The sequence below is a fragment of the Amaranthus tricolor genome, chromosome 6 (genome assembly GCF_026212465.1).
Source record: "Amaranthus tricolor cultivar Red isolate AtriRed21 chromosome 6, ASM2621246v1, whole genome shotgun sequence".
Taxonomy (NCBI): domain Eukaryota; kingdom Viridiplantae; phylum Streptophyta; class Magnoliopsida; order Caryophyllales; family Amaranthaceae; genus Amaranthus; species Amaranthus tricolor.
In genome coordinates this window covers 9,078,818-9,097,232 of record NC_080052.1, presented here as the reverse complement: position 1 = coordinate 9,097,232, position 18,415 = coordinate 9,078,818, and the positions used below count along the sequence as shown (strand labels likewise).

Here is an 18,415-nt window from a genome sequence, read left to right as displayed (position 1 = left end):
CAACATTCAGATCTTTACTATTTTCATCTTTTGTTTGTAAATCTTCTTAACGGATCAACAATCTATTCCATATAGCAATGTAGGCCTAATGGCAACTTGTTATATTTTATCTTTAAATCTAATCAAAAACTTTTATCACATAACACCCAAATGGTCGCTCGCCACTTAAGCAATACTGCTTGTATTCTATGTGTTAATTCTTCATCAATCTCCTTATTACTCTAGATAACCGACCCTAAATACTTAAACTTGGTTATAGTTACAACTACATCTTATCCAGTGGTCACCTCTGGATCATCCACTTGCTTTGTGCCACTAAAATTACATTTTAAAAATATTGCTTTTGTACAACTTATACACAACCGCCCTTTGCCTTCTTAAAACGACCTCCATTCCTGTAAGTTAGTATTATCCTCCTTCAAGTTTTTGCTATCAATAAAATATTGTTAGTGAATATCCTACACCAAGGCATAGTTTTCCAAATAGATTTGGAAAGCTCATATATAATGATGATGAAAGGGAATGGACTTAGTATCAATCCCTGATGTAAAGTCACTCTAATTAGGAAAGACACTATAATCCTAACAGGTATATGTATGTTAGTTGATGCGTCATCATACATCGTAGTATTCTATAATGAGCATTCTCCAAATTAGTGATCACCATATGCAAATCCTTCTTTTGCGCATTATATTTTTCCTTCAGTCTTGTTAACACATAATAGCCTCAGTGGTTAATCTTCCTAGCATGAAATAAAATTGGTGCACCCTAATCACTGGCTCTTGTCTAGTTCTCCTCTCTGTCACTCTTTTCCACAATTTCATTGCGTGCCGGAGAAGTTTGATCATTTTATAATTCCCTTATACTTATGCATCACCTTGGGATAAGTATACCACTCTTCCATTCAGATAACAATGAAAAGATTAGTGGACTCTTGAATATCATGTTCTCTCAGACATCTCCATATCTCAATCAAGATGTTGTCAAGATCGACAACCTTGACTCTTCTCATATCTTTGAGAGCTTTTCTTATTTCCTCTGTGGTTATATCACTGTTTTCTTCATACTCATATTAGGTATGAATCTTGAGAGTCTCTCTTCTCACCTTCTCAAGTCCTTTAGTTTCATCAAACAGTTGAGAAAAGTATTATACCACCTTGTTTGATGTCCTATCATCTCAACAAAACTCTCCCTTCCTCATTCTTATTATACCTAAATATCTCAATGTCTCGCAACTTTTGAGACCTAGCATTTACGTGCTTGAAAATATGTTTTCCCCCTCTTTTGTATCCAACTTCTTGTAAAAGTTTTCATAAGCCCAGCGTTTTACTGCCACCTTTGTCTTTCGTTTGACTTCTTACTAATTTATTTTTCTAGATAAATCATTATGCCGCTTAGGAATTTATTTGTACTAAGAAATCGCTATGTCGTCATGGTCATGGTCATCAGCCCGGTATCCTACATAAAATCAAGATCCGGTGGAAAATAAAATGGATAAACCGCTATTTGACTTAGAAATTTATAGGACAGATAAAAACTAAATTGCGATCCTATGAGGACAATATATGCGAAAATAAGTTTGTATTGATGGAAAAGTGAGAATAAATTTTTTAGTTGGTTATATTTTGGAAAAGATGATATTCATTGTTTGATTATGCTTATTCGTATTCATATGTGTATTCATCAATTATGCTGTCGTTAACATTTTATTTCGTTATTGATAAGTGAGTAAAGTAAATTAATTTAAAATTTAAGTTATATAAACCACTAAACTAAGATTACAAACTATGTATTACACAAACACTTATATACTACTCAATCCGTTCCTTAAAGAAGTTCTCATTTGCTATTATTGGGTGTTTCATTTGTTGTTGATATAAATAATCTTTTTATTATAAATTTTAGACAAAAGTAACTTTGTTTATCGTCATTTTAATATTTTATTAATACTTATGGTCCCCATATATGTTTCACTAACTTTATGTTAACATTTTTATATTCATTATGATCCTTAAATATTTTTTACAAACTTTATAAAAACATTTTTTATTAGTTTTGGTCTCTATATTTTTTCCACTAACTTTCTTTGAATATTTTTTTAATATTTATAATCTTCACTTTTTCACAATTAAATTTATTATTCAATAAAATAATATATCTACTATTTATAATATTTTATTTTTCTTAATTTTCGTGAATATTTATTACGAGAATTTCATTAAGAAACGAAATGAGTAGTAATTATTATATTCATTCTTGATTTAAATTCGGTTAAGTTTCTATTTTTACTCTCACATATACTCCTATAATTATACTTCTACCATTCTACTCTCTTTTGATCTAATGTTTCATTTGGTTTTTTTAACATTATTTACCAATTACTCTTAATTTGTATTTTATTTTCAATTCATAAATTAATACATATTTGAATAAAATCTTATTTGATATAATTTATTAATTTTATTTATATTAACGTTTTACAAATTTTAACCAAATACAGTTAAAGATATTTAGAATTAAAATAACAAATCAAAAATTTGATTAGAATATTTTCATCCCTATAAAAAGAACCCCACGAGAACTATCATGGGAATGATTACACTGAATCAAAACCCATGTAGCGTGAAATAAACTTTTAATTCAATTTCTTCTCTACCAACGGTCAACATTTTCCAACTTGACACAAAAACTTTCGCACATTCAACCATTACCCCACCACCATTTCCAACTATTTTCCCTTTAAGCTTTTCACCAAGTCACTCGCCTTCTTTCTATCTTTATACTTCTATTTTCATTCCACGTCTCTACAAACATTAAAGCTTCAATCTTTTAACTATTTTTACCTATTTTTCAGCTCAGCCGCCAACCTATAGGTATTGCTTCTTTCACCCTTTTCACTTATTTGCTTTTTTTGTATTGATTTTTCACTAAAGATGATTACTTGATTAGATTACACAAAGCTCTCATAAATTTGTAATTCTTGTTAAGAGTTATTAGATTTTTAGCATATGGGTGTTGGAGATTTTGTGATTTTGTTCATGGGTTTGTCTCAAAATGTGATTTGGTCTTTAAAGTTCAAATCTTTATGATGAATTATAAATAATAATGCTACTCTATTATTCTTTCACCATGTGGGTTTATCTTATAATTTATAATTGTTTTGGGCTTGTTGGGTGATTTTTGTTTTGCAATTTTGTGCTTATATGAGCTGGTACTGTTGGGATTTTCCATAAAAGCAACAATATCCCACACTTAGAAAAAGGATTTGACATGTTTTGTTGTGTTTTTGTTATGGGAAACTTTAAAGATTTCTGTTTAGTAGTTATATTTCTAATTATAGAAGAATATTTATTGTCATAATGTTTTCCAATTTATGGCCTGGATAGTTGATCGAGGGATCAACACACATGGGGTAGATTAGAGGCATTGTTATTGTTCTTGCTTGCAAATTTTGGTACTTGATAAGGCATTATCAAATAGGTTACTTCTTTGATGAGTTGGCTAATATATATTATTTTCATTCTCGCTTTTAATACATGTTTAACAATTAGGTGACATCTAACATGAGAATTTATATACTTCAGAGGCTATTATACATTGTTTTACATGAGATTCTATATAAAAAGGTCATTGTAATTTGTAGTTAATTTGTGAGTTTGTAAGCTTTTGTTCTTTGACTCTTTTCCTTAGTTGATCTTGAAAGTTTTGGCCACATTATTGATATTGATCTTTTGTGTTTTACTTTGGTTTGATTCCTGTGGCAGACGATTGAGGTTGCGGGTGTGAGAGGTAATCGTCATCAGTCTTCAATCTCATCAATAACTTTGGGATGTCTTACTGACTCTTACTTCGGCTCTTTGTATAATCGGGTTCTAGGTTTTCAATACATAGAGTAGGTTGCTCTTTTCTAGTAACCTTATATTCAATTTCACCATCGGTTCTCCTATTATACATCTCTCAACCTTGCTGGTAGTTGATTTTGTACATAGGTTGTTCTCAGTGCTTCTTGATTTATTACTGAGCGTACACCGATATTTTTGGAGATTTCTGGTTTTTGAATGCATTCTCTTGTTCAAGTAGAATGAGTGCATGAATAGATACGATCAGTCATTGATTTTAGTCACCAAGTATGGGTAGCTGCTATGCTATATTACAAATTCTGATATGCGTCATATGTTTATCACTTTCTATTCAACGGCCACAAGTCTTTGCAGTTGACTTTGTTACTGAGGTTGGAAGGAGACTTCTCCGGGATGGAATCAAAGAAGAAGCTACATTGCCTGCAGTTCATGTACAAAAACACCACAACGGTTACTCGTTTTCTTCAAAGATGGTAGCTATGGCAGTACCTGGAGTACTCATTTTGGGTTGTGCTTTGATGTGCCCCTGTTTTCAACGTAGAAAGAAAGATATTCACTATACTGATTCCCCGAAAGATTTGACTGCTAGTAAGTATGGCTCTGGTTTCTATCTAGCTGTTTTGCCCATGACTGATTCTGAGCTCTTATCATAAGAAATCTACAACATGATGATTTTGATTTTTTCTTGTAAATGGCATAAGCTGATCCAAATCTTCTAATTTATTGGAAATTTGGGAAGGGAGTATATTGTGTTTCTTGTTAACTGTTAATCAAATACAGAAATCTTGTAAGTTCATCAGACTGCTGACAGTTGATAAGTTAATTGCAGTTGATTCATCTTCTTCCTTTGAGGGAAGTTCACATATGGAAAAGGTTGCTGCTAGTCCATGGAGACACGCCCCACCGAGCCCATGTCCATCACGAATTCCGCCAGCCAGTCCAAATCCATCGCGACATCCCCCACCTAGTCCTCGATATGCAGCATCCCCTAGGCCCGATAGGTTTGGATCAGTTCATCTTAATTTTAGTCAGATTGCAAAGGCTACACACAGCTTCTCATCAACATTTAAGATCGGTGAAGGTGGTTTTGGAACCGTGTATAAGGCTCAGCTACCTAGTGGGCAGTGGCTTGCTGTAAAAAGAGCAAAAAAGGTTTGAAATGAGTTCTTAATGGTTCTAAATTTCATTCCCTGCTGCCTTATCTTTTATCTGTGCAACAAAAAAACTAAAATATTGAGAAATTTTTATGTACTTTGGTAATCCGCTCATGCTTTATGCACTTGGAAGGAATAGGATGTTAACCTATAGACCTCAGTACTTGGATGGTATCTTCAATTTCTGATGTAGAGCTTCGAGAACAAATTGAAGATCACATATTGACATTAGTTGTCTCAAAATATAAAGTGGGATATGGAAATAGATGCATTTGATTATTCAGCTTAGTTACTCTTTTGAACGTTCGCTAGCTTGTGATTCTAAACTGAAAATCATACTGCTTTGGATGTGTCATCTTTCATGTTAATGAAATTGGTATGCGTTTGATCTTCACTGATAATTGCAATCTAAAGGCACAATTGCAATCTAAAGAATAATCTAAATTGATGAATTCATTATTGTTATTGTTAATATAGTGTTTCTTGTGTCTCAAATTGTGTTTTTATCATCCTCTTTTTCTCGGTGCAGTCTTTAATGTTTTTTAGCTCTAGTGATTTTTGCGTGTTCTCCGTTTTGTTTTAACTAGAGTGGATTATATGTACTTTGGCTTTTGGACCTTAATGTTCAAAAAAGAAAAGGCTCTTTAGTGTTTATAATTAATATATCACTTATTCAAAGAAAACTAGCAAATGATTTTTTTAATTGGGATTAGAACGAAAACAACCTCTTTTTCATTGTTCCGGAAAAGGTTGTGGATACCCAATACCTAACCGTCAATGAGCAAGGCAGGAACTATTTAGTGACATTGGGAAATACGTCATGTTAATGTCGTACAGTTCCTTGTCTAATTAGCTCTAATTTTTGCCTTCCTTACCCATTTTGGAGACTCTTGAGATTTGACAGTCGAACTCTTACACTCCTAAAATAATTGTGGACATTTACTTAGAAACATGTGGCTTGTTGGCATGTTGCATTTAAAAACATTTTTTCTTGCCATTTCATCAACAGCGTAATAATCTGTATATGTACGCTGTAAGCCTGTAAAGTTTTGTTAAACCTAGTTTTCCAGATTAACACCTGGTGCATTTCCTAGCCAAGATCACCTTTGGACTGTCGTTGATGTTGCTCGGAAGGTGTAAAATTAGTGTGTTAATCTAATCTGATTGTTGAAACAAGAACGTCCAACTAGTTTTAACCACTTTTATCCTGGCTATAGTTACTGATTTGTGTCACATGATTCGCTAATCTCCTCGCGTATCGCAAATTGAAAAAAGAGAATTATGGTCGGTTTTGGGCTATTCTTGGGAAAATTTGAGCGAATTGCGAATCAAAAAATAAATTAGCTAGCGAATTATGTTACACTGTTATTGATTAGAAAATTAAATGTATACAAAAATTCATTTCTGCCTTGCCACAGGAACACTTTAACTCTGCCGAATTTAACAGTGAAGTTGAGATCCTATCAAAAATTGAGCACCGAAACCTAGTGAGACTGCTTGGATTTGTTGACAAGGGAAATGAACGTCTTGTCGTAACTGAATATGTTGCAAATGGAACTCTTAGAGAACATCTGGATGGTAAGCTCTTCTTAGCTACTTGATTTCGTCTACACTCGACATATATTATTCAGTATGTAGAACTAGATTAAATGTTTTGGATGTAATGTTGGACAGGCTTAAGGGATAGAATTCTGGATTTCAAGCAGCGGCTCGAGATTGCTATAGATATTGCTCATGGCCTAACATATCTTCATCTCTATTCAGGTTGAAAAAGATCGTGTTTCGATCCTTTAATCTCTCGTTTCTTTGTAGCATTCTCGTGTCTAAATGTTTGTCGTTGATCATAATAGAGAAACAAATTATTCATCGAGATGTGAAGTCGTCCAACATTCTCCTGAATGAGAAGTTGAAAGCCAAAGTTGCGGATTTTGGATTTGCTAGAGTCGGTCCAGCTGAGGGTGATCAAACTCATATATCAACCAAAGTCAAAGGAACTGTTGGATATCTTGATCCAGAGTACATGAAAACCTATCAACTCACCCCGAAAAGTGATGTTTACTCTTTTGGGATTTTGCTTATTGAAATTCTGACTGGACGTCGTCCTGTGGAACCCAAAAGACCCATTGAAGAGAGGGTAACCATCAGATGGGTAAGTTTCTTTCTCGTCTAAAAGTATTTATCAAGTTTTTTTGGTCGTCATGGTGGCTCAAAAATCGAACTTTCTGCTGCATTAAGTGGGATGAGGTCTGTTGCTTAAGCCTTAAGTATTGGTTATTGTACAAAATATGCAAATAGTTTACTCTTGATCATGAAAATTTTAATGTACCCCTGAAAATGGCCTAAACCCCAAAGCCTTCCCCTCCGGAAAAAAAAATTACTCATGCGGTCATGCATATCACAACACAACCTACCATCTCTCGCTGGTTAGCGGTGTCCTTGGGTTATGTTATTCTTTAACATGATACGAGAAGAATGATAAGAGTCAGTGCCACCTTCCCCCATCTTTCAATTAATTGGGAACAATTCCACCTTTTGGCAGTGTCTTCCGGTATCAGTCCCATATGAGTATATGACCTATTATATCAGTTGACAGGTTAACTCTCATTTTCTTGCCTCTTCTTTGCTCCTCGTTTCTCTGCTGACCTGGGGCCCATCCCAACACCACCATTGCGACCCAATAACCACCATTAAAGGTCCTTAATCTGGACCTGTATAACATAATTCGCTAGCTAATTTGTTTTTTGATTTCGCGATTCGCTCAAATTTTCTCAAGAATAGCCCAAACTGACTACAATTTGCTTTTTTCAATTTGCGATTCGCGAGGAGATTAGCAAATCATGTATACTGATCTCGACCCCTGACTTTCCATCATTCACCTCTTCTCTAATTTCCCTTCTTTATGAGTCTGTGCCCACCCCCAAGCTTTCCAACATTAGACAATAACAACCAACATTAGTTCATATCTCGTATGTGACATATCCTTTTCACCATCTCCACAAAAGTTCCCACAGCTGCATCCATCTTCTCTCTTTGATGATTTATATCGCAATTTTCATCACCAACCACAAAAATTCAGCGTCAACACAAAAATTGATGACCCCCACCACAAAACATTCAGACATAAAATTAGCTTGGTAAGCTTATTCGCCATTATCCACAATTAATTCAAGCAATGATCAAGAGTGCGGCTGAAATTAGGGAGAGGAAAGCAAAATATACATACTTTGGTCATTTGAATGAGAATTCAGGGTTCGGTAGAAACAATAACAATGACCAAACAAAAATATGAACAATGACATCTTTCAACTTTGTTACAATTATTCTTAGTCCGATATTAAAATAATATTGCAGGCAATACACAGCTACAATGAAGGTGATGTGCTCAGACTGATCGATCCACTAATGAATGAACCGGTAGATGTCGAAACTCTCAAAAAGATGTTTTGTTTGGCATTTCAATGTGCTGCACCGGGAAAAGCTGATCGACCGGACATGAAAATGGTTGGGGAGCAATTGTGGGCAATAAGGATGGAGCATCATAGGGCAAGAGTAAGATAGATGACGGATATATCATATATATGCTTGCATACTTAAACTACAGTTTGCATCATGCTAAGGAGTGGCTTAATGTGTGTGCTTCCATTTCTTAGCTCTTTGAGGAATACCATTCATGGAGGTGTAAGGTGTTAGTGTGTACATTCTATGAGGAAATCATCACTGTAGCATTCAGGATTTTTTTTGGATAACCTTGTGTAATATATTTTTGTGGTCTTAATGATTATATATATATATATTTGAAGTATTGAAATTTTATATCATTTTTAGTTTCTTGTGTACAAGTATTTTGTATATTTTAGCTTTCAACGCAATATAAAATAGAATTCAATTGAAAATGATGTCTGTGGTTGGGTGTTTGGCAATTAGCTATGGCTTATTTGGTCAACTGCTAAAATTGATTTTTTGGTTAATTGTTTAGCCAACAATTACTTATTTGCTTCAAAGATATTTGTTTAATATTAGTTCCTCTGTTTCGTTTTGTTGGCTATATTTGAAATATTTATACAAGGAGTAATATATTTAATTATGTTTTTTTTTTTCATGGATTTATATTTTTGATTTAAAAACAGGATAGTGTTTACAACTGTTCTGAATGAACATTTACTTCCATGTATATGCACCTTGCTTTCCTACTCTACCTTGATTTGCTTAATATTCCATTCATTTGGATCCTGTTCTTTTTTCTCCACCTCTATCTCCTTTCTTTGTCTAGAATCAAAATTATCAGTGTGATTTTGCAAAGTTGTCTAAATCGTCGAAAATCAATTAACGGTGAAAGATACATCTATGTAGGAGATGACAATACTGTTGAACTAGAAGCAATTGGAAATTTTAGATTATTGTTAAAGACTGAATTTTATTTGGATCTTAATGAAACATTTATTGTACCGTCTTTTTGACGGAATTTATTTTCAATTTCTGCTTCGAAAAATTTGCAAAAAAAAAATGTAACAAACAAATGTAAACGAAGGTAGAAGTTTGTTGTACATGTTGATTGTTTATTATGATAAGAGTGAGTGAAAATGCATTAGCCAATGAAAAAGCTACTCATAGTAGTTTTTGATTTAGGCTTGCAATCTAGCTTAAAACCTATCTATCAAATACTTTTTGCTGTTTTAACCAATTAAAACGGCAGGAGCCAACAAAGAGTATCCATTTACTAAATGCACCCAATAAATAAAACAAATGAACTAGTGATATGCTATCTTTCATAAATTTAAGAATTAGTTAAAACAATTGTGAAGTCTAAATCATTAATAAATTATAGCCGCAAAGTTTATTACTTAAGAGTATTAACCACTATAAATCAAAAAGTAAAAGCATCGTAACCATGGAGGTTCTATGTATAAATTAAATAAAGAATGTACTTTCAAATGATCAAATCCGTTAAGATCAAGAATATCCGGTCAAAAACATTGGATTATGTCTCATTTAAAGAGCAAATACCAATTTGTAGGAAAGGTTCTAAGTTCAATTCTCACATAGTCTTCTTCTCTAAGTCTACCCTATAATAAAATAATATTCAATCAAAGAATACACATCAAGAACAGTTTTTTCTTTTTGCAAAAAATTTCCAGAAGTACCTGAAAAATTTCTATACTTGATTTCACATGTTGTTTTTATCCTATCTATCAGCTACACATCTATGCTGCATGGAGTATCATGTTTCCCATCCAGATTTGATTTCCTTCAAGGCTTCAACCACATGAACTATATATCTTGAGTCAACACCAAAAGAAGCTCCAATATGTTTGGAGATGACTACATGTTTGCAAAGGGAGTAAACTGGAATCTTAACCTTTTCCATCTTCTAGTCACCAGTGAAGGATTTAAACTCAATATGTGTTCAGGCATGAAATCGTGTCTCGTCAACATCCCCACAACAGCCGGTCTCTGCATTCAAGTCGTAAGTTACAGTTAATGTCGCGGACAAAATGTATGAAAATTGAAAACTACTCCCTTCGTCCCCTGTTTGAAAGTTGTAAAATTCACGCAACAACACAACATTATTTCATCGCCCAAATGCCATAGCTCCCACCTTGGGTGAGGTTTGGGGGTCAGATTTACGCAACCTTACTCTTGTTATAAGATATTTGTGTATACAAATGACTAGTGGATGCTGCGATTTGCGTATCAAACTAAAAATGACTCGACTTAAAGTGAAGTAGAAAGTAGACATGTAACTTACATCAGTAGTTATCGGGGTGACTAACATGTGCCTGAGACCAACTTCTCGGAAAAGTACATGAGCCTTTGCTAAAGACATCGTCTCCACAACAGTATACGGTGATGCATTCGTGAATGGGTGAAGATCAACAAACATCTTCATTTCTTCATCTTTAAATTGTATATCTTCAATGTCATCAATAGTGTCAAATCCACCCTTGGCAAAGTCCACAGAAGAAAACTGCTTAAATACATCAGCACCAGCTGACACGGGTGTGAGCGAGAAGGCTTTCTTCTTCAACAACACGATAAGATGGCTTCGAAGGATTAAGCCAAACAATTTAGGCATGCCAGATTGTGTCGGGACATCAATCACAGGAAAACCATTGTGACCTGACCTTCTGAGAATATTGACTATATTTCCAACCTTTTCGATCCCATGGAGATACTCGAGTGGGCCAGTAACTACGTCAGCTACAGTTAATTGACTCATGAATGGCTCATTATGGGATTCTAGGTAAGGGAATCCCTTCAGCTTCATCATGATGTCATATATATTGGCGTTGAAGCCATCCGCCACTGTTTTGGATACAAGTAGAACTAACATCACCAGTGGCAGTAGTAACAGGTTATTAGTGAGTTCGAGGAGAATAACACACAACGAGACTGTCATTCTCATGGACCCACCAAGAAAAGAAGCAGCACCGAGCACAGCAAAGAGACCATTGTTCAGACTCGTATTTGAACCAATTAGCATCCCAATGTAACGTCCATAGGATGCACCCGTCACAATAACAGGTACAAAGAGACCAGAAGGAACGACAATTGCATAGCTAAAAATGCTTAGGAAAAAACATGTTACAAAAAATATAAGCATGGATATACCATAAAATTCAGAATCTGTGTTGAGACTAAAGAGGTTTCGTATCGCATCATCATTTGTGTTGAAAATCAAACTGGCAAGATCATTGTAGTGTCCTGGGGCACACTGGAACTTCTTGTAGTTACCAGAACGGCCTATAGTAGGACAAGCCTCGGCTGCATCCCTCGGACAAGGTTGGCAAGGTGCAAACCACGGAAGCCCAAACAAAAGGCAGGAGGTGAATATAGAGATTGAACAAGCTAGAACTATTTGATAAACAAGACCTTTCCTGAAATGTAGACCAACAGGGACGGTCAGATCAAGGGCGAAGCTACATGGGGTGCCAGGGAAATCTGGCCCCCAGTTTACTAATTTATAATATTTATATAAAGGGTAGTCAAAGTAGTAGAAATGAAATCTGAGTTTTACGATTTGTATCTTTATAGAGTGATAATTCATTAAACTCGACTAATTTATAATATTTGACTTTATATATAACATTTCTTTTTATATATGACACTTTTGCTATAACATTTCTTATTGTCATCTTCACAGTTTTCCATCTATTTAAGTGTCTAATTATAAAATCCTCCCATTTAAAAACAAAATCTCAGACTTTATATATAACATTTGTTTTTATATATAACACTTTTGCCAGGGTGTTGACTATTTAAATTTAAAATCCTGGCTTCGTCCCTGGGTCAGATAGCTATAACTGCAAACTTCTTTTTCTGCCTTGAACTACAGTACTTGGTAAGCTAAAGCATGACTTACCCGTTTATTAAACTATAAAGTCGGAGAACCTTCTCGAGAATAAAATTGTACAAGGCACCCAAAAAGCCCCCGATTAGTCCAACCAGCAGCACAGCAGGCACATCACTGAGGTGATATGCAAAGTTCTCTTTTGTGACATTATACATTATCAAACCACCTGTGCCAAAGAGTCCACACTTTCCGCTGTAACATAGATCCATGAAACCGCGGAGCATGATAGCAACGACTGCTGTACAAAAGAATGCTCTCCACACTAGCGCACTTCTCCACCTGAAAAAACAGAATAACAAAGAGAAGTCGCGCTGTTTTCTTTTCGAAAGAAAACCATTATCTGAATATGTTAGCCTTTCTGTAAACTAGCTTAATTTTGTTGTCAAAAAGAGAGTTATCATACCAAGTAGCCATTTCTTCTAAAGCAAACAACACACCACCAACTGGAGCTCGAAAAGCCGCAGCAATACCAGCAGCAGTTGCACAAGTGACTAGATCTCTCCTATCTCGGTCATTTTTGAAATAATGTAGCCATTTCCAAGTCAACCCATATTTTGTCGATCCACCTTGACCCAGTAGTGCACCAATACATGAAGCAGTGTGAACCATTGGGCCTGCTTTTCCGATGTGAAGGGAAGCAGAAACGGCAGATATACTGCCAACTATCTGTAAACAAGAACACAGCTGATACAATGATATGCACAATTCAACCACTATCTTAATCCAAACCTCATTGAAAACAACAACAAAGCCTTGGTCCCAAAAGATTGAGGTCGACTACATAAACCAATACACTAGTTTGAGTAGTCGTCTGAATTTTTCTTCTCCATGCAACAAACGTGATATACAAGTGAAAATATGAACATACACACATCAAATTCTGCTTAGGTACAGCATGACATGCAACTAGGTGTAGAATTTTCTTGTATTAGTTTTAAAAGCACTAGGTACATGAAAATCTTGATTTTGGATTCGGGAAAGGCTGATGCTTGTAGTAGTCGTATATAACACAGTCATTATAAGACGTAACTTAAGTTCATTATTTCAATGGTGCCAAAGATTTACCTAGGATTATAGTATAAACAAATATAAATATAAAAAAATTTTCATGTCCCTAAATATCTTTTTACATTAATTAACTTTCAACTATCAGCTAAAATTTACCAAAGTAACCAGCTAATGAATTCAGCTGGTCAAATCAGTTAATAAAACCATCTAGTCAAATCAACCATTCCAATCAGCTATCAACTATCAGCTATAAGTTGTTTGTCAAACTCTCCCTTATAATACTATAGTTTCGGATTATAATGGACTAAAGTAAAATGGTTTATTAAATCATGTGCGTTTCTTATTTGTTTGAAGTTGCACATGACGTATGCTACAAAGGGTCATCGGAAACAACCTCTTTTTTATTTTTATCATTTACAAAGGTAAGGTTGCGTACATCCGACCCTCCAAAACCCCACCCTAAGTGAGAGCCACTTAATGACACTGGAGTAATGAAATATTGTATTGTAGGATGTAGATCAAAGTCCAAACCTTAACAACCAAAGTGCTTAATGAAAAAATGGCAGGTGCATCTACACCATTCAAATAAGCCTTAACTTCTGGTATGCCAGATCCAGCAGCTGCCGGAGACACAAGTGCAGTAAATAATGATGCAAAAAGTGTTAGTCCAAAATTGAAACCTGTAAAGATCAAAAATGCTGACAAGTGCCTACATGAAAGCAAAAGAAAAAACCAATCAGATATCTAAAATCACAAGCCTTAAATCAATCAAAAGAAGGGAAATGTTGAATTTGAACCTTTTAGATAACATCATATTGGATGTGATAACAAATTTCTGGCCAGCTACATTCTCAACAGCAAGATTATTAAAGAATCCAACCAAACTAACACTCAAACCAATAAGAAAACATAATGCCCACTTCATACTAATGTATTGGTAAATCTGAATTTTCCCTCTACTTCTCCAATCTTGCTTGAAAAAATCATTCTCAATAATTCTGCAAAAAGTTCCAAAAATATATGCAATCCCAGAAAATGCAATCAATCACCATACTGACTATCAAAAAAACTCAAAAAAACTAGAGTATGATAAAGTTAACATTCCCTCTAAAATCATACAACCCCAAAAAACAACTTTTTTTAGGAAACTATATCCTTGAATGATCAAAATAAACTAAAAGATAGTAATGTTTCATGAGCAGTTACAAAATACAAATTCAACAACATTCTAGAAATTAAGGCTTTGAATAGGGAAAATGTTGGAATTAACAAGAAAAACATTACAATCTTTCTATAATCATAATCATCATCATCATCATCGAAATGAGACCAAGGTAGCGTCTAAGGAGGGTGGGAAAGAAGGCATACCAATACCCTGATCACGAGGAGGATAATCTTTCTATAGTCATACAACTAAAACATATAAACAAAAACTACTTTTTTTTTTTTTAGGGAATGACATCCTTGAATGATCAAAACAAACCAAAAGATATGAACTTTATGATAAATGGGCTGTTACAAATCAAGCAACATACAATACATCAAGGCTTTGAATAGGGAAGATGTTGGAATCAATAAGATAACCATGACAATCTTTTTATAATCATACAACCCAAAAAGACATACTCGTAAGCTAAATTCTAATATTAACAAAATTAACCAAAAAGAAATGAATTTTATCATATGGGCATTTATATATTAGACACATACTCAAAATCAATGCTTTCAATAGGGAAAAGGTAGGAATAAACAAAATAAATATGACAATCTATCCATAATCTTACAACATTACAACCCAAAACACAAACTAAATCCAAAAGTAACAAAATTAACACAATGAAATGAGGTTTTTATTCATATGGGCAGTTAAAAAATAATGGCATACTCATAATCAAGGCTTTCAATTGGGCAGACATTGACACCAACAAGAGCAAGCTGAGAACTTGTATTGGTAAGACGAGATAATTGTTGATTGGAAGTGTGATTAAGAGGCTCAATTAGTGACTCTTCGTCCCCTCCATTCAGTTCTGAACTCATTATTATGATTACCTTTTAAAATGTTGAAAATATGCAGAAAAAATTATGAAGAAAAATAATTGGTTTAATACCCTGAAAAAATTTAAGCCTTGAAATCATAAATAATGAAGGATAAGAGCTGATCAAGTAGAAGACAACTAGGGAAAAAGACTTAAAAATATTAACATTTTTTTAATAAATGAAGAAAAAATGAACAATTTTTATAATATTAGTAAAGTATATTATTTATATACTTCCATATGAAATTCCTAAAGGCCTGCATGAAAGCTTGTTTTGTGGTTTTTTGGTAAAAGATTGAAATGTTGGGTTATAGAATGGCATGGTTGCTGATGATATGAAGAAGTCAAGGATGATCCTCAATGGCTGCTTTCATTCATTATCTTAGTTGGTGAATTATTATGGTAATTTATTGTGGGATGACAATATAAAACATGCTATATCAAATACTTGTTTTTTAAATATTTTTAATTATAAATAATAAAAAGTTATAAGAATTTACTATTAATAATCTTTGCAATGAGACGATCAAACAAAATTTCACTTAATTATATTTTAATCTATAAATTAAAAACTAATTACAAATTAAAAAAATAAATAAATAATATTATTTTTACCAATATTATAAATGATTTGGAACGAAAGGAAGTATATAGCCTTTTGGTTGCTCAAGAAAGGTATGACATCATGAGAGAAGAATTAATTTGATTGGTAAAGTAATAACTTGGAACCTAGGGATTAGTGAGGGATAAGGCTGGACCCTTTATAAAAAATTTATGAAAGATACTCTGTTGTTCTATGAGAATGAACCTAAACTTTTTAGTTAAAATTTAGAGGAAATGGATTTGAGTTAGAAAATAAAATTCAAAAACGATGAGTGGTTAAGATTGGAGAGATTCTTTCTCCGTTCTAAAATAATTTTAATATTGGCAAAAAAGACATTATTTATTCATCACTTTTAATTTCTGATTATTTTTAACTCTAATTTTAAAAATAAATACTTTACCTAATTTAACTCTAATTTTAAAAAATCGAATTCTAAATTAGGTAAACATTGTCATGTAATTAACTATCATCCATTAAAATAATTTTATTAAAATCAAATTATATAAACATTTGTCGTTTTCCAACATTTTATTATTATGTATGATTTTATGTGTTATGAGTTACTGTCATATTAAGAAAAGTGTTTTATGGACTTAATTTACATTAATTTTAGTATGCACTAACTAAAAGGTAAATACATGGTGATGAGTCATCATACGGCAGGGCCATATGTTTGCAGCTTTGTTGAATCAAAGTGATGATATTGATATAGTTGGAGGAACGTTCAAAGTTGTTTTTATTAAAGGAAGGTTGAAAGTGCAAATAAGAGGAGGAACACAACACAGTATGCAGAGGTTCTACACTCTGTGCGCTATACACTTATGTTACTGATACTATGCAGCTATCCAAATGATGTTGCTCTGTGTGGCCAAGAGGCATTGTGCTATAATGAAGCCAACTTCTCAATAGGATCAAGACCGTAGTTTTTTTTTTTTTTTTTTTTTTTTTTTGGAGTTTGGCTTATTTGGCTTATTTGGTGGATTAGTTGGTGTTTAGGTGTGCTATATAGATTGATGTGTGATGTGTATTGTTAAAGCAAGTACCAATAATCTTAATGATGACGTTAACTTTAAACATATAATCGAACATGCTTTGTCTTGTACTTTAGAGAGGGTCGATAAAGATGTGTCGAATATGGGTGGTTTAAGGTTTGGAACGGTTGATGAGAGTTGCTTGATCAAAGCAACAAATAAAGAAGCAGAACAGTGAGTGGCTCGACCAACCGCTCGATCGAGTGAAGTATTGCTCGACCGGTCGAGCGGTGTTGGCTCGGACGAGCAAGGTGTGCAGAACAAGTCAGTAGCTTCTCTGGAAGCTCATTCGACCGAGCGAGGTAGTGGCTCGGATCGAGCGGAAGTTCAGCAGACTACTTTGGATCCTGTTTTTGGTCAGAATGTGAAATGACTATGCAATTATGTGGTGCAGTACTCTATTGTTTATTGTAATGTTTATTGTCATAGTTAATTAGGATGTTAATTGAGATGTTACATGTATGTTTATGGTGATTTATGAGGGAATACTAAGAGTGATGAATATCTTGGCTATAAATAGGATTCATCACTCATAGTAACATACACCACAAACACACATATTGTTGAGAGGGCTATTGCATTGTTAGAAACTTGAGAGTGTTCTTACTTTGCTTTAGTATTTGTGATCTTGAGAGATTGTTCTCAAGATAAGGGTGGTTTATTATACTTGTAATTGTTGAATTCATTATAATAAACTATATTTGAGGGGGAGGTATTCAAGATACCTCATAAACACTTGTGTTCATTTTGCATTATATTTTTCATTTGTTTTCTTTGTTAAACCTCTTTGAGGCTTGCGCTTTCATGTATTATGACGTTTAGTCTAGTTGGGGGTAATATAAGGTAACATCCTCGAGACAATCTGGTGTTGTATGCATAGTCTACTGCTATGTTTTTTTCCTTGAGTGGCCTGTTTCTTGGGTCCTCTTCCTTTGCCTTTTCCCCTTGCTTGGGGTTTTTTATGTCGCCCATTTTGGTCCCCTAAGTTTCAGTGTTTCTATTAATAAATTTTCCCAATTTTCATATAAAAACATGGAGTTGAGTCATCAACCTTGTCGTTCTAATCACCAACCATTAATCTAGATGAGGAAAAAGTTATTTGTTCTCGTTTCATTTCTCGACCTTCTTTGTTTCCTTATGGACGATAATAGGTATTGGAGATTTGATATTCTTCTTTGTTGATATATGGAAATTGTAGCATGGAAGAAAAAGGCAAACAAGAAGTGGTTTTTGACCCCTAGTATGATTCTTGAAACTGTTTTATTTACTTTCCATTTTCATGACTGATTATTTGCATTGAACTAGTAATGGTAATTGAATAATCGCTATTAAAGAGCTTAAATATGCTTATTTATTCACAATTTCTAACAT

The 18,415-nt window shown here is 33.8% G+C and overlaps 2 protein-coding genes across 3 annotated transcripts; one reads left to right on the top strand and one right to left on the bottom strand.

The window, feature by feature from the left end:
• The first annotated feature begins 2,681 nt into the window (after window positions 1-2,681).
• Window positions 2,682-8,952, top strand: LOC130816015 (calmodulin-binding receptor-like cytoplasmic kinase 3). 2 transcript variants are annotated; one of them, XM_057682584.1, is made up of 7 exons: window positions 2,682-2,873; window positions 3,765-4,448; window positions 4,690-5,012; window positions 6,433-6,592; window positions 6,689-6,778; window positions 6,865-7,163; window positions 8,366-8,952. In XM_057682584.1, exons 2-7 carry the CDS (start codon window positions 4,130-4,132, stop codon window positions 8,570-8,572), a joined length of 1,398 nt encoding a protein of 465 aa, XP_057538567.1. In that variant the 5' UTR covers window positions 2,682-2,873; window positions 3,765-4,129; the 3' UTR covers window positions 8,573-8,952. The 2 variants fall into 2 exon arrangements, with proteins under 2 accessions (XP_057538567.1, XP_057538568.1); XM_057682585.1 differs by lacking the exon at window positions 2,682-2,873 and adding an exon at window positions 2,900-3,131 and having other exon boundaries at window positions 8,366-8,919.
• Window positions 8,953-9,976: 1,024 nt separating this feature from the next.
• On the bottom strand, window positions 9,977-15,816 carry LOC130816014 (putative chloride channel-like protein CLC-g). The gene is made up of 7 exons (XM_057682583.1): window positions 15,259-15,816; window positions 14,171-14,371; window positions 13,905-14,082; window positions 12,769-13,031; window positions 12,375-12,644; window positions 10,761-11,889; window positions 9,977-10,465 (listed from the first exon to the last, which is right to left on the bottom strand). The coding sequence occupies exons 1-7, from the start codon at window positions 15,408-15,410 to the stop codon at window positions 10,334-10,336; spliced, it is 2,325 nt and encodes a 774-aa protein (XP_057538566.1). The 5' UTR covers window positions 15,411-15,816; the 3' UTR covers window positions 9,977-10,333.
• Window positions 15,817-18,415: the final 2,599 nt, after the last annotated feature.